This window comes from Thermobia domestica, chromosome 9, assembly GCF_964235325.1.
Source record: "Thermobia domestica chromosome 9, izTheDome1.hap1.1, whole genome shotgun sequence".
NCBI lineage: Eukaryota > Metazoa > Arthropoda > Insecta > Zygentoma > Lepismatidae > Thermobia > Thermobia domestica.
In genome coordinates this window covers 82,914,774-82,942,573 of record NC_137462.1, presented here as the reverse complement: position 1 = coordinate 82,942,573, position 27,800 = coordinate 82,914,774, and the positions used below count along the sequence as shown (strand labels likewise).

At 35.2% G+C, this 27,800-nt stretch overlaps 1 protein-coding gene across 2 annotated transcripts in view; it reads left to right on the top strand.

Moving 5' to 3' along the window:
- Window positions 1-27,800, top strand: part of LOC145694794 (HEAT repeat-containing protein 6) — a 77,812-nt gene that overhangs the window by 31,848 nt on the left and 18,164 nt on the right. For both annotated transcript variants that reach the window (XM_081771440.1, XM_081771439.1), the window contains exons 7-11: window positions 5,174-5,400; window positions 10,351-10,896; window positions 12,525-12,688; window positions 22,928-23,050; window positions 25,593-25,717. In XM_081771440.1, coding sequence (XP_081627566.1) covers window positions 5,174-5,400; window positions 10,351-10,896; window positions 12,525-12,688; window positions 22,928-23,050; window positions 25,593-25,717 — 1,185 coding nt within the window. The remainder of the gene's footprint in view (window positions 1-5,173; window positions 5,401-10,350; window positions 10,897-12,524; window positions 12,689-22,927; window positions 23,051-25,592; window positions 25,718-27,800) is intronic.

Genomic DNA, 27,800 nt, shown 5'->3' with positions numbered 1-27,800 from the left:
TTTTTCAAGCCTCACCAATTGAACTGTAACGTTTGTGGGCGAAAGTGGCTGTATAATACTTCAGTGCATTTCAAGTACTCTCACAAATACACTATAAAATACTGTGCTTGTACAGCAATGGAAAAAGACCTGGTATTTGTATTCCACATAAGGAAGACTAAGGTTATTCCACCAAAAATCGTATGAATTACTACAATTGGTTGCAGATTGGTTAATGTGCAAATTAACAGAATTTTAAAAAATAGTCTTGCAATCATCATCGTGCGATTTTCAGTGTAATAACCCAATATAGTGAGTGGTAAATTTTGAACAAGCCCAACATATGTAAAGATGTTCATTATACTCTGTTAGGAAACGAGATACTGGTATAAATGAAGACAAAATCGAATTGGAAGGCGCAAATCCACCACAGCATAGCAGGAACAATTCATTAGAGGAATCAGTGCTTCACTTATGTCCAATTCACCGCTGCCTTAAAGAAAATACTTGAAATTCCAGTATCCAGTACTATGGTTAAAACGATTTTACTATCTGTTTATCTTAGAGAATGTGTAATCGTTATGAAACCAGAAAGCTCCCTCGTGGCTATATGGTTAGCATACGCGCCTTTGGTACGGAAGACCCGGTTCGATTCCCGGCGGGGGCCCGTATTTGCATCCCATATTAAGATGAAGGTCCACGTCTCATATAGACTCGGTGCTAAAAAGGGACGTTAAATTCGAATCCAACCAATCAACCAGCTAAGAAACTAAAATTCACAGCAAAACATAAGAAAAATAAACTAAACTAGGCAAAAAGACACAAAATTGGACTATAAACCAATAAAAGCAAGCTCTTTGGAAGATGAATTAAAAATTGCAGGTATTTGATTCTCATAAAAGGAAGGGTGTTTGTTCGCAACTCAACAAACGAGATGATATCAGATGTTAGTACTGTGCCAACCAGTAAGCACAGAGGAGGTAGAGTAATATTTTAGGCATTGAAGGTAGTAACTATGGTAGTCTGGTTTATTATTGGCCCTAGTTTTGTATATCGACAAGACAACGACCCAAGGCACGTATTTAAAATACTTCGAGGATTGCTTGAACAAAAACAGAGAGAAATATTACTAAATATAAGAAATGACCATCGTAATCTCCTGACTTCTCTCCAATCGAGTTAATGTGGGGTGAACTAGAAAGAGTGAAAACTTGGTCTCTGACTAGCGTAAAAAAGAAGAAAGAAAAAAAAGGATACTTACAGGCCAAATAGAAACAAATGAATAGTACAAACTTAACTAATTAATCAATATAATACCAAAAAATCTATGAGAAAGCTATTAGAAATGAAAGTTGGCATTCGACGAGAATAGATCTTAATTTCTCTGTATAAAAACTAATTTCGATTTTACTATTTTTCTTTAAATATTGTTATATTACATGAAAATACAGTTGATGTAATTAATAATTTTGATGTGACCTTTTAGTTTTCATTTCATACTGCTTCCAAACTTCTGGACAGCAGTGTACCTATACTGAAGTTTCAAACTTGAAGTTACTTTTTTGCTAGAACTAACACGATTTCTTCAGTCTCATACAAAGGTAGTGCTTTACAGAGAGACGTGAGTAGTAGTTAAAATAATAATAATAATAATAATAATTTTGACGTATCTTCATTGTAACAGCCCGTTTACCGGTTGTTTACATTTCGTTGAAGTTGGTTCCCGTATGGTACTGCTGTGCCCAGTAATATGATATTATTTTGTTATAAGTGTTATGTGTACGTTTATATTCGTTTTTAATGTTAATTCGTTTTTGTTGTTAGTAAAAGAAATGGCACAGAAGAAGAAATAAATGTACTCAGGTTTATATGAGATACGCACGTAAACATGCACCCAGAAATTTTATTTGAAAATCCGAACATTTTTTTTTTTCAAAACCCAGTTATTACAGATTTATTTCAAGTCACATTAATAGCTTCTCCACATTTTGTACGTTATTCTTAAAATGATTTTTAATATAAATAATATTAAAGTTGGTTTAAAATTACCTGTTATATCATAGTCGATGAGGCTTCGGTATCCCGTTGTTTCTCTTCTGTCAAGTGACAGGGCGATCCTTCTGGCTACGCCCACAAGAGGGCATTTGAATCGCTATGCATAAAGATGGCGACCAGCTAACTGTTATAGTTGCTAGGTCGCCCGGGTGATAAGTAAACTAGTACCTGGCTTGTGTAGGTGAGTCAAAATTTTCATTATATATATAAAATTTCCGGGATTAGAGAATTGAATCCAATAAATAAATTAGCTGTTTAGGAGGCTAAGTGCCGGTACTGCTATACAATGGCTATGAAAACTATTTCAATTATAGTCAAGTATTTAGTATCAAAAACGCGTTTATTAAGGTCTGGTAACGTGAGAGGAATGACGCAGTTCATCACCATGTTTTAGTATATGTAAAAGGTGGCCTGGGTTGGAGCTCCTCTAAATTTGGAAATTTCGTAACCAAACATCAATTTTGGAAGTAAACCTTGTTTAAATTGTCATTTCGATCAACTTGATTCATTATTTGGAGAAAAGAATTGAGGAGCCCAACTGCAAAATTAATCATTAATACCGTTAGGCCTAAGGCCACCGAGTGTCACCTCCGCCATCATTAGGAATATAGAGTGATGGAGTGGGAGGTATAATCGTCGAAGTTAATTGCGTCGGGAAGTACGGGACCAGCGTCCTACAACCGTAGGACGTTGAGCTGGTATCCCGAGGACATTAATCTCGGCATTTCAACAAGCAAGTTGGACGAAGCCTAGTCTACCCTGTGGACTCGAAGATTTATCCTGCATACTCTAGGGTTGAGAGGCTATTACGTAGGACATCTGCTAAATTGGTAATATCAACACTATTTCTTTTTCCAATTATAAACAGTATAATTATTTACCGGATGAAAGTCTTCATGGTTAATATGGGCCACTAAGTAAGACTGTGTTACGCGTCCTCATAGCTTATCATGTTTTATCCACTCATAAACAACTCACAAAATATGTCATAAGTATATGTGATTAAACTATTAAATCTTGGTGTATTTGATACGTGCACTTGAAAATTTGTCTGTGAATGTTAGGGTGAATTTTACTTTGAACGTACCCTTAAAATGTCAATGTGTCTTTAATATTGCTTCGTAGTATATTTTAATTGTTAGGTTAGGGTGAAATTTATTTGAGTGTGTCTTTAAAATGTCAATGTGCCTTTAATATTGCTTCATAATATATTTTGATTGTTTAGGTTAGGGTGAAATTTTACTTTAAGCGTACTTTTAAATTATGTTTCATAATATACTGTGTCTAATATTTTTTTTTTTTTTTTTTTTGTAGGTTATGAAATTTAATTTCACTATGAACGTGTGTCCCATAATATACCGTGTTTTGATGGTTTAGGTTAGGAAAGATTTCACTATGAACGTGTGTCCCATAATATACCGTGTTTTGATTGTTTAGGTTAGGAAATTTAATTTTGTCCGTGCTTCTAAAATCCAATATGTGCCTTTTCGTATTGTCTCGTGATATATTTTGCTTGTGTTAGGGAAAACCTTTACTGTGAACGTACCTCTGAATACTTCATCTATGAATGTTACGGTAAAATGTTATTCTGAGCGGACCTCTAGTGTGCCTTCAGTAGATTACTTCAGAAGATAATTTGATGGTTTAGGTTAGAGTTTTAACGGTGCTTCGTGGTACATTTCGTCTGATTTTAATATTGCTCCGTAATATATGTTGTCTGTAAATGTTATGGTGAAATTTCTTTGAGAGTGCCTCTATATATCAATGTGCCTTTTAATATTATATTTGTATAGGTAGTTAGCTTGTGTAGGTTAGGGAAGAGTTCCATTTTGGACGCGCTGCTAAATCTTAATGTGCCCCTTGATATTATTTCGTGATATATATCTGTATGTTCGGTCCGTGCAGATTCGGTGAAACTGTACTTTGGACGTGCCTGTGGAATCTCAGTATTTTATTTAAATATTTCTTCGTGCTATACTTTGTCTTTGGGTAAAGGATTTATTTTAAACGTGCCATTAGTACAGTATGAAAATTAGACGTTCGTGCCTACATACTGAATGTATATTTGCCTCGTCGGAAACCAACGCAGTTGAAATGTCACTCAACTTGCTATTCTTGAATAGAATATAATTTGTTACGCGTATCCATCACTCTTCAAGTTTAACTAGTTGTGAACTAAAATAATAATAATAAGTTAAAGTGATAATAGTTCTGAAAAGGCGTTCTAGTATTTTGGACCCTGTCGCGTAGATGTAGATTTTTTTTTTTTTTTTTTCACTAAACATTTGTAAATATTTCATTTTCCATTAACAGTAGTGCTTTTCATAGTAGATGTATTATGTAAATGATGCATAAGCTAACGTGAAGTAATATATGATGCTACTTAATCTTAAATTGAAATGAAAAATGTAGTGGCGATGATACGGCTTATGTTTGCAAGTTATTTGATGATTGACAGGGATATTATGAGCAATGAACGCCCAAATAATTTTCTTTTTGTAAATATATAAGTAGAGAGGATGGATCGCCAATTCTTTGAGTGGTTATGAACTTTAATGCGTATTAACGAAAATATGTTCGAGAATCTAGGCAATGTGTTATATTAGACCACTGTAACAACAGAGTTCCATAAAATGTCTATAAAATGTCTTTGACATACCACGATGTAGGCAAATGTTTAATGATATTTTTTTTTTTTTTTTTTTTTTTTAATATCTGTTATGATGTAATTGTTTGATGATTGGCACGAATAAAATAGTCATGAAAATTTGACTTTATAATTTCAAATACTGTTCGTAAATTTAAGTCTATCCAATTCTAACTATTCTTTTTTTTTTTTCTCTCTCTCTCTCTCTCTCTCGATGTACAATTTAAGTCTAACGACGTTGAGTTTCCTTTCATTCTTGGTTGGCCACTAAACAAGAATTTGAAATCTTCCGATAAATTCGTTGCGCGTGTGAATTGATTTTGTTGGGTTAGATTAGCCCTAGTGGATAATAACTTCATTTTTTAAAATATAAACGTATCATATATTTCATAGTTAAGAAATCTAAAGCTAATATAACCTGATTTTTTTTTTCTTTTCAATACCCCTGAGAGGGTGTTATTATATCATATTAATACCTTTCTGTTTTTTCAGTGACAGGCGATCGTCTTTTACAACCTTCTCGATGACACTTGGAAACATGTTAAAAGAATTACATCATTCATTATGCCTAGCAATGATTTCAGAAAATTCAGTGCTTGTTCTAACACAACTGCTCAAGTGTGTGGCCATTCTAGTTGAGAATACACCTTATCACAAAATGGGAACTGGACTAATTTCAAAAATAATACGAAATGTGAAGTTGTATTTCAATCATAAAGGTTAGTGGAAAGTTTTCGTTATTACAGATGTGGAAGGTCGTCCGAGTGGAGTATAGAAGCTATTGGAGTTAATATATTTCTTATTTACACAATGCATTGTTCATATATTAACACAGAATATTGTTATTTTATATTTTTGAAATGCACTTTGACTACCTGGAAGACAAAGTAAGTGGCTGCTAGTAGCATAATTGATTAGAGTAACCGCGTGGCAAACGATTGTCCCTTGAAGATCTGGATTCGAATCAGATTTCATTTTTGAGAAATTTGTCAATTCTGAAAGTTGTTTGGCTGAAATAAAGGCGCTGTTTCTGGGAGCAGGAAGAACGGATCTATATATGTATAGAGAAGAAGAAATTCTTGCAGCAGTCAGACCCTAAAACAAATTATGTAAACTATTTGAAGCAGAGAATTTTGCAAGAATCTTGATATTTCCATAGTGAAAAGAAAATCTGCTAAAATCAGCTGTGGCCTGAAAGTGAAAAATGCATATTTAGTTTCCTGATAGACTGCAATTTATTTTCTAAAGTTTGTAACCAACTCTTCTCGCCCCCTTCTCATTTCATTGTTAACCATCGGTAGCTCAGTAGTGGCTCAGTGGTAGAGCGTTCACCTCTGGTACTTGGGGTCCCGGAGTGAACTTTGTGGTGGACAAACACCGTGCTCGTTCTCCCATTTCCTCCCACTTTCTTCATTCCACCACTTCATTCATCTCTCATCATCACCGTCTCCTTTAGCCTAACCGGCATAACTGTGGAACGAAAAACTCAAAGATTTCATTTCATTTCATTTTTTTTTTCCATCGGAAGACCAATCTTGTCGTCTTCTTGGATAACAGATAAGTCATTGATGATTTTATTTCAAGAAACATATAGATTTCACATGAGTCAATCCAAAATGTTTCTTGCCATTTTGATTTGCACACAGATTGGTCTGAAACAGTGCCATTTACAAGGTCATCTGTAAATAACTGCGAAAACAAATCAATTTGTTCATTTCCTGTAATATTTACATTGTTATTTCCAAGAAATGGAGAAACATTTTGAGAAAATTTATTGCCATATACTGACCACCTCACTTTTCCTTGTTGTCGCCTTTGGTTACTTCTACTATCCATTTCATAAAGATAGGCCCCTGACTTCGCGGTGCTGCCGTGACGTCCAGTCAAAACTTATATTTCATTGTCATACCTCGTTGGAATTGCTGGAATGTTGTCTTTTCAATACTTAAGATATAAAAATTTTCTTTGTACTATGTAATGAGAAAAAAATAAAAATTAATGAAAAAGTGCGTATTTTTTCGTACTTTTTTGGTAGATCAATGTTTATAGAGCTTTATCTCAGAAAAGAGATCACGTGAAATAATTTCCTGTGTACAGTATGTAGATGCATCCATTAACTGTAAGATGTGAAAAGTTCAATTTTCATCACTTGATATTTTTTGTGTAATTAAAACAAATGTACGACGCTCTGATCTCCTTTACCATGGTAGGTAAGAAACGTACAAAACACTGTTCGAAAATTTGGAAGTCTAGTGTTCCAAATATTTGGAACTATAAACAAAAAAGGGTTTAGTTGGTAGAGTATTTATTTATTTTTTTTTTAAATGTTTACTTCAACATATTCTCTGCGTTAAGCGGTGAGCCATGTTGCAACCCAATCTTTAAATTCCTCGCGCTTATATGAAGAAACAGCATACAGTAAATGGAAGTGCGGCAACGCTGTCGTGCACTGTTGTCGCGTTCAGGAAGCTTGTAGCGTGAAGCCTACTTCATACGAATGTAATAGGAAAAGTATTTATTATAACCTTTCACAACATCATAAAAATATTAATGCATGTACACTTATGTCCAAAATTATTGTCGCATGTATATAAATATGTTATTGTAGGAATATAATTTGATAACGAATTCGCCTGGTATTTCTTATAATGTTAGTATATGTATAATCGGCAAAGACATGTATGTGGCAATTTTCATGTCAAAAGAGCAGTAAATAAGAACAATAAAACGAAACTAAAATTTTCTTATCCATTTAGGAACATTTTGTTTTACTCATGCTAATTTTCGTATTCTTTTCCTATAAAATTTATTACAAATATACATTTCCCGACTCTACATATAGTATCAGTATTAAAAGTACCCTGCAAAATCATTATCAAATTATATTCTTACAAGAAGACAGTTATAGATATGCGACAATAAATTTGGACATGAGTGTACACATCTCAATGTAATCGAAATAAAACGTTGAAGAAACACATCCAAAAACTCATCTCTTAATCTACTTACTTCATTCACTTTCGTCATGGCTTTGTTGACTCATCGCTGCTCCTGCTATCTTCCCTAATATTTATAAACAATGGCTCCATTTCTACCTCAAGATCTATCAGTATACACACTCTACAGCTTACGAACATGTTAAAGGTTAAAAAGAAATGTAGCCCTACTGTAGCCTTGGCAATCATGTGTTCACCCAAGTTCTGCGATCAATTCCCCTGCCGAATGTAACACAGAATGAGTCCTTTGTTTTCTTTCAACGAAAGTAAACAATGCAATGAGTAGGTGACGAGGGCTGTATTTGCGTCTAATCACGTCGCACTGATTAAATCTTCAACACTTCCCTTCGGTTTGTAGGCGTCAAAAACTTCCACATACACTCACACCATATGGGTTCATTGCAATGAAACGGACGAATGGGCATTTATATTTTTGTGAGTATATCTTGTGCTTTTTGATTGAAAAAAAAAATGGATATTTCTTCACGAACGGCGATATTACAAAAAGAAGAGGCAAAATGTTTAACGATAATGAAATTGCAGAACTGATGAATGACTCCGACTCAGACGGTTATGAGTTAGTAATTAATAGTAAGGACATTGATTATTCTGTGCTCAGTGGCGTATCCGGGAGTGAACAAGATAGTAACTCTGTTTCAAGTAAACCTGAAGCTGCAAAAAAAAAAAAAAAAAAAAAAAAAAAAAAAAAAAAAAAAAAAAAAAAAAAAAGCGTCATTCCTATTCAAAGGCAGATTCTAATGTAGCTTGGAGCTCTTAGATCTGAAAACAGATTTTCTGTGAAGTGTAAACTCAATATTACATATCAACTAAGATTGTATCATATAATAAACTTTGTGCATGTTCTTGTTTCTGTGCAAGTGTATTTTGTACTGCGTGCAATAAGTGAAAAACTGACAAAAAGCAACAAATTTTCGAGGACCATCACATGCAAATCCAAACAAGATAAGAGTTTGCTTTTTTAATTTTGAACACTTGGTACATTTACTGTATATCCTGTTAATTTCTAAGAAATTGGTTTAAAATCTGTAGAGACATTACATTTTAAAAATATCTCTAAAAAGTGCCGGACAGTGTGCGTGACAAGTTTAAATACCCGTCCGGCTGAGAGTCTATACGCGCCAGGAAAATGTGGCAACGTAGCACTCCGTATAAACTGCGATAGCGAAGGGCGCAAAGCAGAAATAATCATAATGTCATATTTGTGATTGTTTATCTTTTAAAACAAGTCAAAACAGTTTGGTTGAAAAAGCTATTTTAAGATCTTTCTAAAAGTTTTTTCAGATTGTTAATACACCGCAGCAATTCAGAGATAATGATGTCTCACTTTTTACTGAATAACAAGAAAATTACTACGTGTTGAGTAATGAAATTTTCAGAACTTACAGGTAATAGATGCACCTACATATCGTGCACAGGAAATTATTTCATGTTATCTCATTTCCGAGGTATAGTCCTATAAACATTGATTTACCAAAAAAGTACGAAAAAATACGCACTTTTTCATTAATTTCAATTTTTTTCTCACTACACAGTACAAAGAAAATTTGTATGTCTTAAGTATTGAAAAGACAACATTCCAACAATTCCAACGAGGTACGACAATGCAGTATAAGTTTTGACTGGACGTCACGGCAGCACCGCGAAGTCAGGGGCCTATCTTTATGAAATGGATAGTAGTCAGAGAAGGATCTTCAATTTCTTTTTCTTCATTCGCTGATGCTGGTTCACTTCTGTCATCTTCAACATGCAGAGTAACATATGTTCATGGCAGTTTGTGTGTACAGGACTACATGTTCCTGATTTCAGTTTGATTTCAGGAAAGTTGGTCTTTTTGGGAGGTGTTCTGCACATACCAATTTTGTCTGTCATAACGTGTTGGAGTCAACTGAAAATCGAACCTAGATTTCACACACATATATTAGTCAGAAGTATTGATGAGGCTTATTGGTTTCCACAGAGGCTCCAATTATATTTTTGTAAGTGGCAAGCAACAGATATTGCAAAATCAATCATATCTTCAATAGATGCATGAAGTCCACTACAGTGAACAGATTGTTGGAGACAAATGTGCTTCAGATGCATACTGTCCACTACATGGGACATGTCTGTTTTGATGATTTCTGTAGATACAAAAACAAAGCCTGATAATATCATGAAGAAAGCCTGTTTCAGACATTGTAACAAAGAAATGAAAAAAAAAAAAAAATATATCACTTGCTTGGCAAGCCCTCCGTAGAAGACATCAGCAGATATACCAGAAGTCGCTACTCCTTTTTCTTGCCTGTTTGAAGCATGCACCGATGACGTCTCATCCCTGCTTTCAGAGTTTCAAGATAGGTGGCAGAAAAAAATCAGATCGTCAGGCCACCCAGGTAACTTCTATTGAAAAACAATGCACTTGAGTTGCGGGTGGAAGTTCCGATAGAACACAATCGTAACCAATCAGCAGTATCCACTCCAGTGGACGTTATGCACGAAAGGGTTAATCTAGTATTAACATATTATATTCGAGGTTTATAAAAAGTAAAACCATTTTAATTTATGTATATAGCTTAGTACTGACTTTCGATGTGATCGTAGAATATTTGTGTTCACTACTTCAAAATTGTAATGTATGTTGTAAGACGACTTCTTTTTCTGTTTTAATTTCAGATTCAAATGTTCAAGTAGCGTCCCTGACAGTTATCAATGCATTGGTATCGATTGAGAAAGAACTACCTGAATTGAAGAGCATATTGAGCAGGAAAAGACGTGAAAGAAAAGAAGACGAAACAGTAATTAACATGAACTCAAATAAAACCATGGAAGAAAATGCTATGAAAGGCGTAGTGTCTGAAGGGGAAGATGAGGGAGAACTAAGTGAGTTTGACTCGGACATTGAATATCTTAAAACAGACGAAGAAGTTACGTGGTTAGTGGAAATTTGTCTGCGTAAATTAGGTGCGACTCAGAGTAATGACAGTGAGGGTAAAACATGGACATATGATAACAAATCGAGTACTGTCCCAGTAAAACTAGAGTGTCTGCAAGTGCTTGTGGCATTGTCAAAGAATTATTTTAGTCTCTTGAAAAGTTCACTGATGTCATTAACAAGGGTTTTGGAACGGGGATTTCTGGACTCTGACTCGTCCATTCAGTTACATTGCGGACGAGTTGTGGAAGCTTTAGGAAGTGTGATGCAACAGCCTAAAGACGAAGGTAAGTTTGGATTTTCTCTCTCTCTCTCTCTCTCTCTCTCTCTTGTTCTTCCTTTTCTAAAAGTGAAAAAAATTAATATAAGGCAGAATAATCAATGAAATTTAGAGTGAAAACATAGCTGGCTGGGATTGAACTAATGTCTCTGGTCTATTGTTTCGGTGCAGTAACGACTGCATATCTATTATAGGGAGCTAGCTTGTTTACCAGCGGGGGCTGAGGTAAAAGGGGGAAAATTTCAACAATTTTTCTGCCTGACTCTTGCAATACCCCCTTACCCTCCTCCTATATGTCAGCGTTGCCAGGGTTAAAAAAATTGTCACATGAATGTCATTCTGAAGAGTTAGTGTGAATTGGTTATTTGTTGTGTGCTGTTGTGGTTGCGGTTTTGTTGTTTATTATTCATTTGACAATGGCTTCACGGCGTAAGAGAGGGCAAACTCTACACAGCGAAGCTAGAGAAGTAATAAGGAAGGCTTTAGTGCAGTATGACGAAGCGAAGTAGAAAAAAGAAGCATTTGTTATCACAGCCTGATTTGCGTGTGTCCACGTATACAGGAATCTTCGATAGGGATTGTATAATTGCATAAACTCTTTGAATTAAGTGAGTATTAGCTGAATTTTTTGACAACGCACTGACAACCCTGCCCAGGACCGTCGAGTGACCGTTTCTTGGTGACGGGGTGGGGAACCTGCCAATCAACTCTGAATTCCTCAGCCTCGCATTAAAGCCAGCTCCCTATAATAGTTCTCCCCAAGATCTTCCACTTAATTTTAACATTTGAGGTCGCTGTACAGTTAACTAGATTTCAACTTGAGTAATTTACTAAATATTCACCCAGCTTTTAATTCTTCGTAAGATTAAGGCATCATTCTAAATTTCAGTGAAAGTGTTAACAATTTCGATAGGAATTAAGTAGAAAGTTCAGTCACCAACAGTTTCCGGCAACGCGTTACTTATTCAATTGTGTTTGGTATTAGTGTTATATTCATAGCTGCAACTAAACTCAAGAATCAAAGGTAATTTCCATCCTTATTTCAAGCAAATTTCTGCACGTTCTGGTTTTTCTTCTTAGCTTTGTTAAAATCTAATACTTTTCCTTACCAGAAAAGGATGCTCGTACAGGAAGGTGGAGATGGAAAGGTGAATAAATATTACAGGAATTAGGGTCTTGTGGAAAGTTAGTTGAAATGAATTTCTAGTGTAACGTTACACGGAATTCTCGTTGTAATAGGGAGAGTTCTCTGAAGTCTCCCTATTATGCCTTTTACACTAAAGGAAACAGAAACGAATAATTAATGAAAGTGGACGATGGGTGGAATAAGAATGTGGGAATAAAGGGAGAATTCAGAGATAACTCATGGATACGTTCACCACAAACTCGCGTGGCCGGGGATTGAACCAGGGATTCCTTGCATCTACCGCTGAGCCACCATTTCTCTGCAAAATCAGTTACACGGAGAACAATCTGATCGAGAGAATTTCCGTAGAATTTGTATTATATAAATCCTTATATCTATAAAAACCCTATTATTAGTCTGGTTTGGTTGGTAATCTCTGTTGATTTTAGAAAATGAAGGATTGAAGAACTGTAATTTCAAATATCACGTGTATCTTTTTATTTTTTTAGGAGCTGACCTTCAAGTCACTCTGATGCAAGTGTTAGACTTTTGGCAGATGATGTTGGCAGGGCCTCTTCCAACATTAGTACGCAGTGCTAACCTTGCAACTTTGAGAGCTGTAGGCTGTGATTGTTTGGCGAATATTGGTTCACAAGCCTTTGAAGAATTATCGGTAAGATTGTACGCAGTTGATTTTATAAATCTTTATTTCTAATTCAGAAATCACTATTCCAGCTTTCAATTTACTTTTACGTAGTAAATGTCGCAAGACACGAGGATGCTAGAATTTTGTGTTTTTAAAAAGTATTGAAAGGATATTTTTTTATGCTTCAGTTAATTAGTACTCAACATTCTTTACACTTTTAATTATAGTTATTGACAAGGCATTAACATTTCTATTAAAAACACATCGTGAAATTTGTTTCAGAGAGTGATGGCAAAGTACAAGGTTATATCGAATCAAATCGTGGGCACTGTTTTGAATCAAATGTATATTAGAAAGAAATGCATGTAAAAATCCTAAATAAGTCTTGTAGTGTGTACCTTTGCTAGCCGTAGAACAAATATTTTTACAAAATTCCATGCTATTTTTTAGATTACTGGAAAAATAAATTCAGAATTAGAGACATCGTAATTGAACGAAAAGAATCGAAAATAATAAAAGGGCAAATAAAATAAATACATTTTGTATTGGAACATACAGACGTGGACAAATTATTAGCAATTTTAGAATTTTCACATAAAATTGAAGAAAATCACAAATTAAAACAAGAATACGTCTGTAAACATTTTAATATCTGAATAATTTTGTATCCCACTACATTCTACGTACTGTTACAGTATTTCAGTGCTTTGTATGGAAATCCTTGACTTGACATCGTGCCTGGATTCGTTTTGGAATCTGGTTTGTTAACTACAGCAAAATTTCTTTATTTTCTGACTCACCCTGCCATACATTATTCACCACTTTTATTAGCTCGTTTCTGAAGTTGAATTCTGTTTCGTAACTTTTTTTCTTCAGCAAGGCCACAGAGACTCTCATCACTGAATACAACCTGTGGATAAATGACCATGTTTCAATGACTAAAATTATTGAAGTCCACATGAATCACATTAAAATTCGTTCAGCAACCAAAAATACTTGCAACCTGTATATTTGCAATCTATCAAATTACACTTAAATGATAAATGATGTATTATTACACTCAAATGAGAAATAAAACATTCTTTTCTCAATCATCTGCAGTGAAATCCTGGTGATCCCTGGCCCACTGATATCGTTTCTTCACCATAGCCGGAGTCAGTTGTTATTTCTTTCTCGAACGCCTAGCTTTCGGCCCTCTCTTAAACAATCGGCGACGAACAGTACTCGATGAAACATGGACACCAGCATTTGCAAGCATTCCCTGTAGTTGTGTAGAAGTTACTAGGCAATTTTTTCTTGATTCCCTTACCAGCAGTCTGTCTGCATAGGCGACAACGCATTCTCACGGCGTAAATTTTGTGCAAATCTTGTAACATATGATGCACTGGCCCCTACGTTTCAGCTAATCTCTAACTTGGACATGTTTTTCAAGTTCCACAGAGTCGGAATTATCCCTCGTTTCTTTGGCGACACATCTTTTCTCATACCCATTGCTCTAAAACAGTTCACAACAATTTAAAGAAGCCTCTCCAAGCAAACATACTACAATCACACTTGAACCACCTACATGCACACAAGACATTCGTAAATGAACCAGTAACTGCTCCAGCAAGTCCTTTCCCTATCAAGAAAGGTTTTAAACTGAATATTATCAGTGATTTTATCTCCGAAGACGAATTTACTTGCCCCCTGGGTTTTTCCTCCATTCAGACATTCCTCGCCTCGAAACTATGTCTAATCATGTTGCATCAGATTACTGGATGAATCATCACTCAACTGCCATGTAAAAATTCGTAAACAACTTATAAATGTCGCTCAGTGATAACACTGTCCTGTGGTGTCTCACAAATGACTAGCTCTCTTCAACAAAATTTACGAAATACAATAAATCAACAAATTAGCACGAATTTTAAAAAAATGTTAATAATTTGTCCACGTCTGTATTAAGTAATATACTATTTGCATAGCAGGAAGAGTTGTGATTCTGTTTAAGAACAGATGGATTTGTCTGTGCATAAAATTTAGTTATTACTCTGTTCTTTATTGATTCTTGTTAAAATAAACGTCCAAAGTGGTTTAGCGGCTGCTGGTTCTGACAAAGAAAAGGTTCCGTTCAATTGGCTCTTAACGCACATTCTTCAAGATGAAGTAGATAAATAATTGATATTGAAGATTCTGCAGTGCTACACAATAACTAGTAGTCTATTTGAGTGTATTAGAGTATTTATAGGATGTAACAGACAAATTATGACAGAAATAGCAAGTAATGTTCTAGAAACTCCTGAAGAAAATGGAACTTTCCTTATTAATTTGACTTAGGACCATCGTTAACCTGCAGAACAACTCTGGAATGGAGGCATATAATAGCGAAGGTACAATAAAATACCTGCTACGGAATTTAAGCTGCATAACTTACAATAGTGTTCAATTATGTTGAAATCTGAGGAGCCAGGGGAGTATTGTAGTTTATCACGATCCTCATGAAACACATCACAATAACTCAAGCAGTGTGAATTTGTGCATTGTCATTTAGGAAAGTTGCGTCATTGGCTGGACAGAATATCTGGACCGTAGGGTGCACGTAATCACATAAAATATACAGTAATCACTGGCAGTAATGCGTCTTGTAAGAACTATGACGAACAAAATACTTGGAAATTTCAGCTCACAGAATCACAGAGCACTATTTCATGGTAGGAAAGGAAAATTCGAAGCATACATTTCTTTGGACGTCTGCTATACACAAACACAGCCTGTTGTTGGAAATAAGGTAAAGACTGATCGACCTTATTACGCTTTCCAATCATCGATGGTCCACTTTACATGTTCCCGAAAATTTTCCTTCCCTTTACCGTAAGGCGTTGTTGGCAGTTGTCAACGGTTTGGAAATTGCAACCCGACTGCGGATTTTCAGATTACGCACTCAGGTTGGACCGGGATTATCGTAGGCGATACCCTGTTCTAGGTTAGAAATAATTACGAATGCGAAATGCTTTGTATTAATAAACTGCTATTGTCATTTTAGTGTACCAGAAATATGCAAAGACAAGAATCTAATATTGGAGCTCCTTCTTGGCTAAGCGGTTAGCGTACGCGCCTTTGGCGTGGAAGAACTGGGTTCAATTCCCGGCGGGAGTTTATGTGGTTCGGATTCCACATTAATCAGTAGGTCCACATCTCATATATCCTCGCTGCTGAACGGGACGTTAAACTCAAAGTCATTGATAACATTAAATAGAGCAAATATATTTAAAAAAAAATGGAGAGTGCTTGATTCTGGAACAAATAGTGATCATAGTGTATACTCTTTGATATAGAAAAAGAAAATTTAGGGAAAAAAAAACGAACAATATGAAAACAAAGCAATAAAATATAATATAAAATTAATAGCGATCAATTTTAGAGTACAATCAAATTATCTCAAATACGTGAAAACATTTATATAGAAGCAATAACAGGAAATAGAAGAAGAAACATTCAAGACAATAAAGAATTCAATATGAATTAAAACAATAAATACAAGTATTAACAAAAATACATTTGAAACGAAGAATTAAGAAGATTAAAAAGTAAATGTAGAAGAGCTTGTAAATTATATCAATATACCATTCCAGAAGATCTGAGACAAATAATACTGAGGAAATGTAGGGATTTAAAGCAAAATACAAAATAAAAAAGATGGCTCACATATAACAGAAAACCTAAATCTCAACCCATGGGAAGACGAAGACCGATACAAAATAGTAAACAAGAACGTATACCGTATTCCAAAAAGGATGATGCATTGATTATGGCCTTTGTGAGCTGAAGTTTTTCTAATTTTAACTTCGAGTATCTTTGGAATCAGTAAACCAAAGATGGCAGTTTTGAGCAACCTTAGCAATGTACAGATGTTTTTTTTTTTCTGTTAAGTACAATAAGACATGTTGAAGTGTTATTAAGTATAGAAAAGATTAACATTCATTGAAATAAGTAATGATACAGTATTTTGAAACAATGTATCCATGTAAGCACATGCTGATTTTGTCACCTACTCTTCCGTACTACAGGGGCCGCGGTGGCTCAGTGGTAGAGCGTTCACCTCTGGTGCATGGAGTCCCGGGTTCAAACCCTGCTCCTGCCAAGTGAACTTTGTGGTGGACAGACACCGTATGCGTGGGTTTTCTCGGGGTTCTCCCGTTTCCTCCCACTTTCTTCACTCCACCATTTCATTCATTTCTCATAATCACCGTCTCCTTTAGCCTAACCGGCATAACTGTGGGACGTAAAACTCAAAGATTTCATTTCATTTCATTTTCTTCCGTACTACATAAAAGAACATATCCGTTGAAAGGAAAGACAATGAACATAGTTCTCGCGTCCATAGTAGAATGAAAAAGACAAAACAGGAAAAAGAAACAGTATTTGCAATGGATATGAATGTCATTGTTTGTTATTATGAATATGGAAATCCAGGTATATTTCTTTAGAAAGAGCTCGACAGGCTTGTTCGTGTTAGCTCACTGGTAAAGCACGGGACTTCTAATCGTAAGGTCACGAGTTACATTCCCATTTAGGACAAACTTTCTGGTATGTAATGGGTGCCTTCCATTTCAACTCAGGCAAAAAAAAAAAAAAAAATAAATAAATAAATAAATAAAAAATAAAATAAAAATAAAAAATAAATAAATAAATAAATAAAATTGTACCATCACCATCTCAGATATTGTTGAAACTTTTTTATAGCAACTAGACATGTTTTTAAGAGACCTATATTTTTTTGTTTTGTCGAACAAACTTTTCCCGCCAAGTAATGGGCCACCAAAGACGGGGAGTACAATTTATGAATTGCAAAAGACATGGAAAGTGGTCAACTTCGGAGCCCCACCATTCAGCTATGGAGATAGGTAGAGTTATAATTCTTGTTGTGGTATGTACATAGGGATATAAATAAACTATATTTTATTATAGTTATGTTTGCGCATGCGTACCTTCTTGTACATAAATTAACAAATGAACGTTAATTTATCTGAAAAGTCGAAGTTTGCGAATTTTTTTCGAGCACTTCCGGTTCGAATTTTAAAATTCTGTTTTCACGGTTGGTAAGACATAGTTACCCGCTTCCCCCCCCCCCCAAAAAAAAGTACCGCTTCTGTGTGCAACCGTTTTGTCGCAAAAAAATTCGAGAAATTGTAAAATTCTCAAAAATCGCCATTTATGGGCGCCATTTTCTCGAAAACACCATCTTTTTAAATTCTGAAATTTTGTCAGATGGTTTAACTTTACATGAATAATAAACACGCCAAATACCATTCTCGACCAATGCTTCATGAATTAACTACAGCCTTTTGAAGTTAGTGAAGTTTCGTTAACTTTGATATCACAGTTAGCAACACTGGAAACAATAAAAATGCAATGATTTGATGATGTTTGTGGTTCACATTAATTAAATGAAGAATAAAAGGTTTTCCTGGCTGATTTTTTATTATTTTGATCAAAAAAGCGCTCTGAAGTAGTAAAATGAGCCTCCCCCCTTCTCCGTTTTTTTAAAAACGAAGTAATCTGAGATGGGAATTACGATTACGAAACTCACAAATTTTAAGTTCACTTACTTAAAATGGTCTTCGGAAGCAAAATTTCACTGATTTTTTTCACATGGACCAATCATTTGCTTGCTTGGTGTCTTCTTCGCTAATAGCAGTAGTACACTCACAACTCCTCCAGAGGTGGATCCAAGGAGTCGATCGCCCTCCCAGAAGAAACTTTCTTATTTTATATATAAATAAAACCCATTCCAGAGTTTGGAGCTCTTAAAAGTAGCTCTAAGTAGCAGTATTAACCCCTCCCCCAGAAGTTCGTCCTGGATCCGCCCCTGCGTAGCACATTGTCGATAATCACAAAACACTTATTTTCACTTCTCTTATGCTCTTCTGGAAACCTGTACCCTGCTGAAAGTCCATGTGGAAGCATAAACAGCATTTCAACTGTACGTAATTCATGATTTATTCATAATTCTTCTACGCACCACTGGTTATCATAAGTATATGCAAGGGCGCCGATCCTGGAGGGGACCGGAGCCCCCAAAGCTGATGTGGGGCCCCTATTGTATTTATAAATATACAATATTTGGCATAATTTGAATGCAATTTGTTTTAAAATCCCCATAAAAAATACCTTCTGCATCTGAATCGCCCCCCCCCCCCCCCAATCTACAGAGAAATCGGCGTTTTTGCGCATATGTATGTAACAAAAGTTCCTTTTTGCAGACTTCTTAAATCTACACTTTGAATTGCAGAAGCTCGATTTTGGGGGAAGCATGAAGTTAGTTTATGGTGACCCGTTACTGCCATAAAAACTTCGCCATTTTCCGAAAGCCAAATGTGACTTCGTTGAATACCAGTTACCGGTCGCATACTTTCCCATTCTTGCTTTTTTTTCTTTCTTTCTTTCTTTCTTCCGGAAGTTGTCGAATTCAGTTCCAGGCAACAAAACGAGAATAATACCCGGTGAGTACTTGCACTATACTCGCGAATTTTTCTGCGGTTTTAATACTGTGTATCTGTTTTTGCCTAAGGTTATGCCGCGTTGCCACATTCTTTACACCCCCCCCCCCTTCCCAATACTGTCGCAGAGACCCTAGCATGGCCGGTTTCACTGCAAAACCACTGCTTTATCGGACCTGTCTGCATCCCGATCATCTGAAAGCGTTTTTAAAGTGGGATGCAGCATCATCAGAAATCACTGACACAGTTTGGGAAATTGTAGACACTTATTTTCTCGTATTCAAACCTTTTTCTATAACCTATATTTTCGCTTTTCTTCGAGTATTTTTAGAATCTTGTCTATGGCTATGAGTACATGAGCCGAATCGTGTGTTTTGTCGTCGCTTATTACAACAAAACTGTCAGTTGTTCCATATTCCGGTGATAACTCTGAATTTCACTTTGGAGAATAACAGTCCAGTTTTCAACGAAGTCCACATGAAGTAAAATAGAATTTGTATCTTGAAATTTTATACGATGCTTTTCGGTAGCAATTAATTCTATTTGGATTTACCTGATGTAATCATGAATTGCAATTCTTACAGTGAAACCAGCAATGTACGATACGAAAACGGAAAGTGGTATAGTTTTTTTTTTTTTTTTTTTTTTTTTTTTTTAAATATATATAACAAGATCATTGTTTCCCCATATGGCGTACGGCGTACGTAACACTTTCATTTTCAGCAGGATCAAAGACTCCACACTTATTCCTTTCATTCCAGGACATTCACTATATTCTTGAAGAAGACAGCTGTCGTTTTCAGCGGATCATACTACTAAAGGAAATAGGTCACTCATGACAGCTTCAATACAGGTTGCACCTTTGATTTGTAGCAACGCAGTAGCAGATAACTTAAAATTTGCACAATACACACACACACACAGACACTTCCCTAGCAGGTTGCGGAATGACCCACTTTAGTCGAATACTATAAAATTCCGAGTGACCCATTCTTATGCTGAGATTGTTCTGTTTAAAAGAAAGTCCATAAATTTCTTTGATGGAACGCGTAAGAAATTGTTTCGATTAAAAAAAAAAAAAAAAAAAAAAAAAAAAAAACTTTTTGTCCTTTTTCGATCACTGTAATGACATCGCACTTAATTGAGACTTTGTTTGGATCATTCCAAGTCATCACTGAGGTAATAGTTCAGGCTTTTTATAGATCATAAGAATTTATTGGATGGCCATTTTAAGTAAACTTAAAATTCGTGTGTTTCGTAATCGTAATTCCCATCTCAGATTACTTCGGTTTAAGAAAACGGACGAGTAAGGGGGAGGCTCATTTTACTATTTCAGAGAGCTTTTTTGATCAAAATAATAAAAGATACAGTCAGGAATACCTTTTATTCTTCATTTAATTAATGTGTACCACAAACATTATCAAATCATTGCACTTTTATTGTTTCCAGTGTTGCTAACTGTGACATCAAAGTTAACGAAACTTCACTAACTTCAAAAGGCTGTAGTTAATTCATGAAGCATTGGTCGAGAATGGTATTTGGTGTGTTTATTATTCATGTAAAGTGGAACCATCTGACAAAATTTCAGAATTTTAAAAGATGGTGTTTTCGAGAAAATGGCGCCCATAAATGGCGATTTTTGAGAATTTTACAATTTCTCGAATTTTTTGCGACAAAACGGTTGCACACAGAATCGGTACTTTTTTTTTTTTTTTTTTTGGGAAAGCGGGTTACTAGGTCTTACCAACCGTGCAAACAGAATTTTAAAATTCGAACCGGAAGTGCTCGAAAAAAATCGCAAACTTCGACTTTTCAGATAAATTAACGTTCATTTATTAATTTATGTACAAGAAGGTACGCATGCGCAAACCGAACTATAATAAAATATAGTTTATTTATATCCCTATATACATACTACAACAAGAATTATAACTCTACCTGTCTCCATAGCTGAATGGTGGGGCTCCGAAGTTGACCATTTTCGACGTCTTTTACAATTCATAAATTGTACTCCCCGTCTTTGATGGCCCATTACTTGGCGGGAAAATTTTGTTCGACAAAACAAAAAAATATGGGTCTCTTAAAAACGTCTAGTTGCTATAAAAAAAAAGTTTCAATAATATCTGAGGTGGTGATGGTACATGCTTTGCCTGAATTGAGATGGAAGGCACCAATGATATATTCCTCAATGCATGAATAATTATATAAAATAATTACATTAAAATAAATCAGTTGTAATTATATTCATACAATAATTTCAGGACATAAGTAATTATTATGTTTAAAATATAACATCGGAGATGTAGTGAGTGTTGACAGAACGTCGGTATATTATATGTGATGTTAAATACAAATTAAGTAAATCGTGCAATAGCAATAAATAAGTGTGTGTAATCTATTTGTTGCAACTATTTGTCATACAGAGGTTACTTTTCAATATTCTTATTATAGCATGGGATTTATGTTCTTGAAATATGGTAAGAAGCATAAAAAGCAAATGCGGGTATAAACAGAGGATATCCAAAATCAAATCGTTCTTCCAGACAGCAAGTTCACTATCCCCAAAACCATGTCCACAGTAAGATCTCGATTCCCACGACCCCATAAGCCACTTTAAAAGGCTAAATTTTACTTGAGTAAGGAAGGCAGAACTTTTTCCCATAGATTTTCAGTTTTGTACTTTGAAATATTTTGTATGGAAGTGGTGAGGGTTTGGTCACTCTCCTGGATGTAGAAATGCTTCCTTTTGGCGTTATGACCACCAGAAACTGTCAGAAAAATGCGAAAACAAGCATAACTTGAGAACAAAATGCTGCATCGAAGTCGGGTTAAAGGGGGATGTCTATTATTGCTAGTCGTAGATTCCATTAATGTACAATTGGATGTAGTGTAGGGGTGACGCAAGGGTGATCCCCAAAGAAACTGGAGTATTCCTTCGAGTATTTTATCAACTGTTGAATGAGGAAAATGGGACCACAATCAAATACAGGATTTCAACAATCAAGAGTAAAAGTATATGATTCAAGTTGGAAGAACACTTATAATTCGGAAGAAAGAGAAATACATATGTGTGATTGACCTACTTTGTCTCAGTACAGAATAAACTCTTGGAGAACAATTTAAATTAAACGAACTCTTTAACGTATCACTAGGTTTGAAACGACTGTGCATAGGATGGCAGTGTCGAGTGGTATGTAAAGAAACATAACATATAGTATTCAAAAATGCAAAGATCACATGTGATGAACGAGGGTACAAGGAATTTTCCACATGACAAGAGGGATTTCCCCAAATTACGTTGAATACAATAGTAAGTTAATGTTAATCCTCATAGAGCAAACCTAGTAAGAAATAGTGAGTAATGGGTTTTTGATACGGATTTAGTGTCTGAAGAATAGATTCAATCTTTGGTCTTATTCCTCTAAAGCAACCCAGTAGCTATAGATATTACTACTTCAAGTTTGAGAATTAGAATTTACATAATGTGGAAGTCTACGTAGTTTCACACTGTGAAAGAAACTCACTTGTGCAATTTCGTTATTAATTATTTCTATATAATTTGCAGTTTAATATTGTAATACCTGGACTTAATGTTAAAAGTAGTGTTAGTGCAGAATTTGCACGTAAAAACAGCAAAAGTAGATACAGAAATCTGATAAATTTAGGTGATTATTAACTTCATTCAACAAATATTAAAATTTTTGGGATATACTATTAATAATAATAATTTCCAATGTTTTCCAAAAATAATTAATTTTGTAACTTCGTATTTATTCTTTTTAAGGTTGAGGAGCAGAAATTGTGCGTCTCGCTGCTGTTAAATTCTAGTCGTGATGAAGAAAATCTCGTTAGAGCAGCTGGTGTTCGCGCTTTAGGTATATGTGTTGTGTATCCTATCTTAAGAGAGGTAAGGAAAGAAGATACATTTGTAGCTGTTCTATATGTTTCAGATATTACGTCGTGTAATTCAAATTTTAGAACAATAGTAGTTTCGCTGATCTTTCTGGGGACTTGTGACGTTGCAACACGATTACTGGGTACCATTGCAGGTAACACTTAAACTACTGATAAACCTATTTCCAGAAGATAAAATTTAGAGATTCAAGTTTTCCTCCTTTTTTAGTAGGAAAGTAGTAGTAGTCCTATTTTTAAATATAAATTCCCACATTTCACTATATTTCAGTGAGAAATAAATATTATATATATATATAAATAGATAGATAGATAGATAAATAGGGTTTTAAAAATAAGTATCCGAAAACTATTGTTGAAAGTACTGTATGCACAAGATGATTGTTATACTATTACTTTTCATAGTGAGGTTTTTTTAAATAAAATTACAAGGGAAAATTGAAAAATATTTGCGCCGACAACAAAAAAACAAGATATACACAATATTCTATGCACCTTTTGTCTATTTTTCCACATAATCACCAATCAGCTGAGGCATTTGTCCCACCGTACCACAAGTTTCTCGATGCCCAGTGCGTTGAAGGCTGCCTGCTGATCACGTAACCAACGACGAATAACATTCTGCGCTTCATTGTTGTATTCGCCACGTGTGGTTTTACGTTGTCATGGAGGAAAACTACATCGTCAACATCCCGAATACCTGGACGCTTTTCTCTAATGGTTGCTCGCAGATATGAGGGTGTGTGACAGTAGCTTCTGCGTTGATGGTTTCACCTCTTGACAGCGAATTCAGTAAGAATGGTCCCAGACTGTCACACAACACTGTGAGCATTAGTTTGCCGATCGATAGTGGTCGGAATTTCCTCGTGTAGCGAGCCGTCATGTTTCCATACCATATTTGGTTGTTTTCACTTGGGAGTGTGATGCAGTATCCACGTTTTGTCATCGGTGACAATGAGGCCCAGGAAACTGTCGCCTTTTTCGACGTAACGCCTTTTTCAAATGTTTCAGTGGCGTAACCATTCGCTTGCTCTTGTTGACATCAAGAAGCTTAGAAGCCCACCGACTTTATATGTTGCGATATCCCAACGAATCGTGGGCAGTATCATTAACACTACCATAGGAAATATCAAGCTCTTTACCAATGCCGTTCAGATGAACACGTCGATTTGCTTTCACCATTCCGTCAACATGCGTAATGTTGTCCGATGTCAGAGAAGAAAGTTATAGCTCGATCCCTCATTGTCTTAGTCATTTTCGTGTCCAGTACTGCCCCTTTCGCACTGCTGAACACTTATCCTCATACACCATCTCTATTATGTGACTGTGTGTCCCTTGTACCATAGAAAAACGAATAACACTTCGCTACTCATGTAGCGTAGGCGTCCGGAGCACTCAGATCTCTTTGGCAATTGAGAACAGCATCGTGCGGTTGAAGAAGTCGGAAGTTACATTGGGATTGTTACAAGAAAAACCTAACGCATCCATTGTATATCTCGATTTTGTATTAAAATGTATCATATGTTCGGGAAAAGAATAGGCACAAAGATTTTTCAATTTTCTGTTGTAATTTGACTTGAAGACCCCTCAAGGACTCCTAGGGATCCGCGGACCACAGTTTAAGAGTTGCTGCTGTAGGATAGATATGTTTTCATAATATAAAAAGTCAAAAGGTTGCATTATGTTATTTACATTACTTATTTAACAAAACAGCCTAATACAGTTTACATTTTATATTAGGTTTGACACTATACCTAAACTTCCTTGTGGCAATAAAGAGCCGGCACAATAGAGCCAATTAGACCAATTAGAACTCATTTGTTCAACTGACTGATAAGACAGTAATCAGCGCATCAGTTCCCTATGCACATTATTTTAGTGTTTTAGCGTTCTGTTGAGCAGCGAGGCTATGTAAGACGTAGACCTACAGCTTAACGTTGGATCCAAGCTACGTGAGCTCCCACTGGGAATCGAACCTGGGTATTCCGCGCCAAAGGTGCGTACAATAAGTACCTACCAACGAAAGAGCTCAGATGGATGTGACGTCTCCCTATGTGTTGCAGAATGTAAAGTGTCGATCGGTCATGAGCTGGTGGTGCTGAGTTATGGTGTGGAGTTGTTTCTCCTGATATGCGTTGGACTATTAATTATTACAGCACAATGAAAACAGGCCTACTGTGACAACATTAATAATGAAATGCTTCTAACACGGTGGAGTTTCACGGTATAGACCTATATTACTTCCAACACTATAATTTATATGAGTATTATGTTGCAACAAGATATTAGGCAGTTTTATTTGAACAACATTTGGAACGCAGGGTCAGGGCTAAACCAACGCGTCCAACGTCTGTGCCCTAACGAGCCGATGCTATGCTAGAATGGCGGATTATAGAACCTGTTGTATTTCACTAACTTGTGGAAAGTTCTCACAGAGTAACTGCCATGATTGGTTATTTCTATATAAAGTAGTATGTAATGTAAGTATGCTTTAGTAGTGAAACTAAAAAAAAAAAATATTTATTTCTTACTTTCAGAATGAAGAATTTGTAACGGAGACAACTCGTGCTATCATGAAGTGTTTACAAGATGACAATTTAGGTGTAAGAGTTAAAGCAGCGTGGGCTGTTGGAAATCTCAGTGATGCTTTAGTCTTAAACAAGTGAGTACTGTTTATTTATCTCTTTAGTTTCTAAGGCTTTAAAATTAATGAAGGTAATCAGCATTACATCTTCTCTTACAAGTTCAGAGTTTTCTTGCTATCTTGTGTTATGTAAAGTCCGAACTAACGTTGGACTAGAATTCTGGAGGTATTTCCTGAATGTAGAAGAGATGCTATCAATTCCAATTTAATTGAAAATTTTTGTACAAATCGTGAAAAATATTGCTATAATTTTAGTGTTATAATTACTGTTGATAATCAAAGGATTTTTTAAATACCAGGGTGGCCACGCGTCGGAAATTTCGGGAAAAGCGGGAATTTTTAAGGTCTTAAAAAACCTGGAAAAGTGCGTGAATTTATGTATAGATCCTTGAAGTTTTAAAGAATAAACCAAGTTACAAATTTGAGGCTTCATTAATATTTTAGAATATTATACAGACACTGCATTTCCGGTTGAGGTAAATTCCCTTGTTAGGTACAGTAGGTACAAGGGCACATATTTAGAATCGTCGTCTATTTTCGACGCAAAATAATAGTTTTTTATTGGTCTGTAAATTGATTTCGTAGCAGGTATCTATAACAAGAACTTACTATTGTACTCTTTCCAGGGTCATGATGGTATGTAGTGCTCAATTTATATCGCGGCTGTGGTTAACCGTTTTACTGTAAATGAAAAATAAATTGCAAATCGAAAATGCTAGTATTTAATTGGTTAGAACTCTATAAACAGCATTGTATTGTCGTAGCAGGTTTGTTGTGCGTCGACGCATAAAGATGTTATTAGGTACCCATCAATCCTCTGCAATACAACAACAAATAACAGTTCCAAATAATTATAACTACGTAAAATTTTGTCATAGGCTCAGCTATACCATGAAAACGCACTTACCACGTATTTCCAGGAACTAAGCCAAGACTTTGGCCCGGCACATCGGAATCGCCACCCAAACATGAAATGGTTCGGGAAAATCAACCAGAATGAAAACCAAGTTCAAGAGGTAATGTGAGGGGTAACAGCAGGATAAGTTTTATGTGATCAGAATTACTACGTAACAAAATAGAACATTGACATACCATTATATCGTATATCTCTACGTTAGTTTCTAAGAATAATCTTAACAACCTCAAAATTTAAATAATTTCATTTAGGAACTTTATTTCATTATGATTATATGTATAAATTTTGTAATGAAGGTTTTGTTTTAACTATAATAATATAGCAGCAGTATATCATATTACAAATCCACATCTAGCATTGTATCTAGTTTTGACTGTAAGTACATTTACATCGCGTCCTGCCGAAGTAAATACCATATGCAGCTAAGTGGCAAATACCATCATTAATACATATACTTCACATATTTTCCATTATTTTAGAATAATTCTTTATAATTAACTTTCTTTTTTAAACACATATGTATATCGTCGTCGGCAATTCAAAACCTGCTATGTGCATTTTTCAGGAGAAGCGAAAAACAGTATCCTGGTTAGATTTTTCGCTTTATAAAAGTGATGTTATAAGTAATATTTGATGCTGCACGTAACTTGATATCTTCTCAAGTTACTTGAGAAGGTATCAAGTTACGTGCAGCATCAAATATTACTTATAACATCACTTTTATAAAGCGAAAAATCTAACCAGGATACTGTTTTTCGCTTCTCCTGCAAAATACACATAGCAGGTTTTGAATTGCCGACGACGATATATTATAACATCAACTTTAAATACTTATTCTTCTCATTTTCCTTATATGTTACTAATTCTTTCTTCCTTAGTTTAAATAAACTTCTGCCACAATGCTTTATATGCCTGACAAGGACGGCGTATGTATTATAATGTATTTGTGGATTATTCTCAATAAGATTATAATACATTCTAAGCAACATAAATAAAACAGCATCATTAAAAAAATCCAGATTGAAGTTTATAAATTAGGCCATTTAGCAGTACGTTATTATATGTCTGAATTTTCGTTGAGATTGTTTAGAATACCAAAATATAACATGTTGACTAATTTGATTAAAACGTAAGATTTTGAAAGATGTATGTTACATTTTATTATTCCATGATTTTGAATTTGGC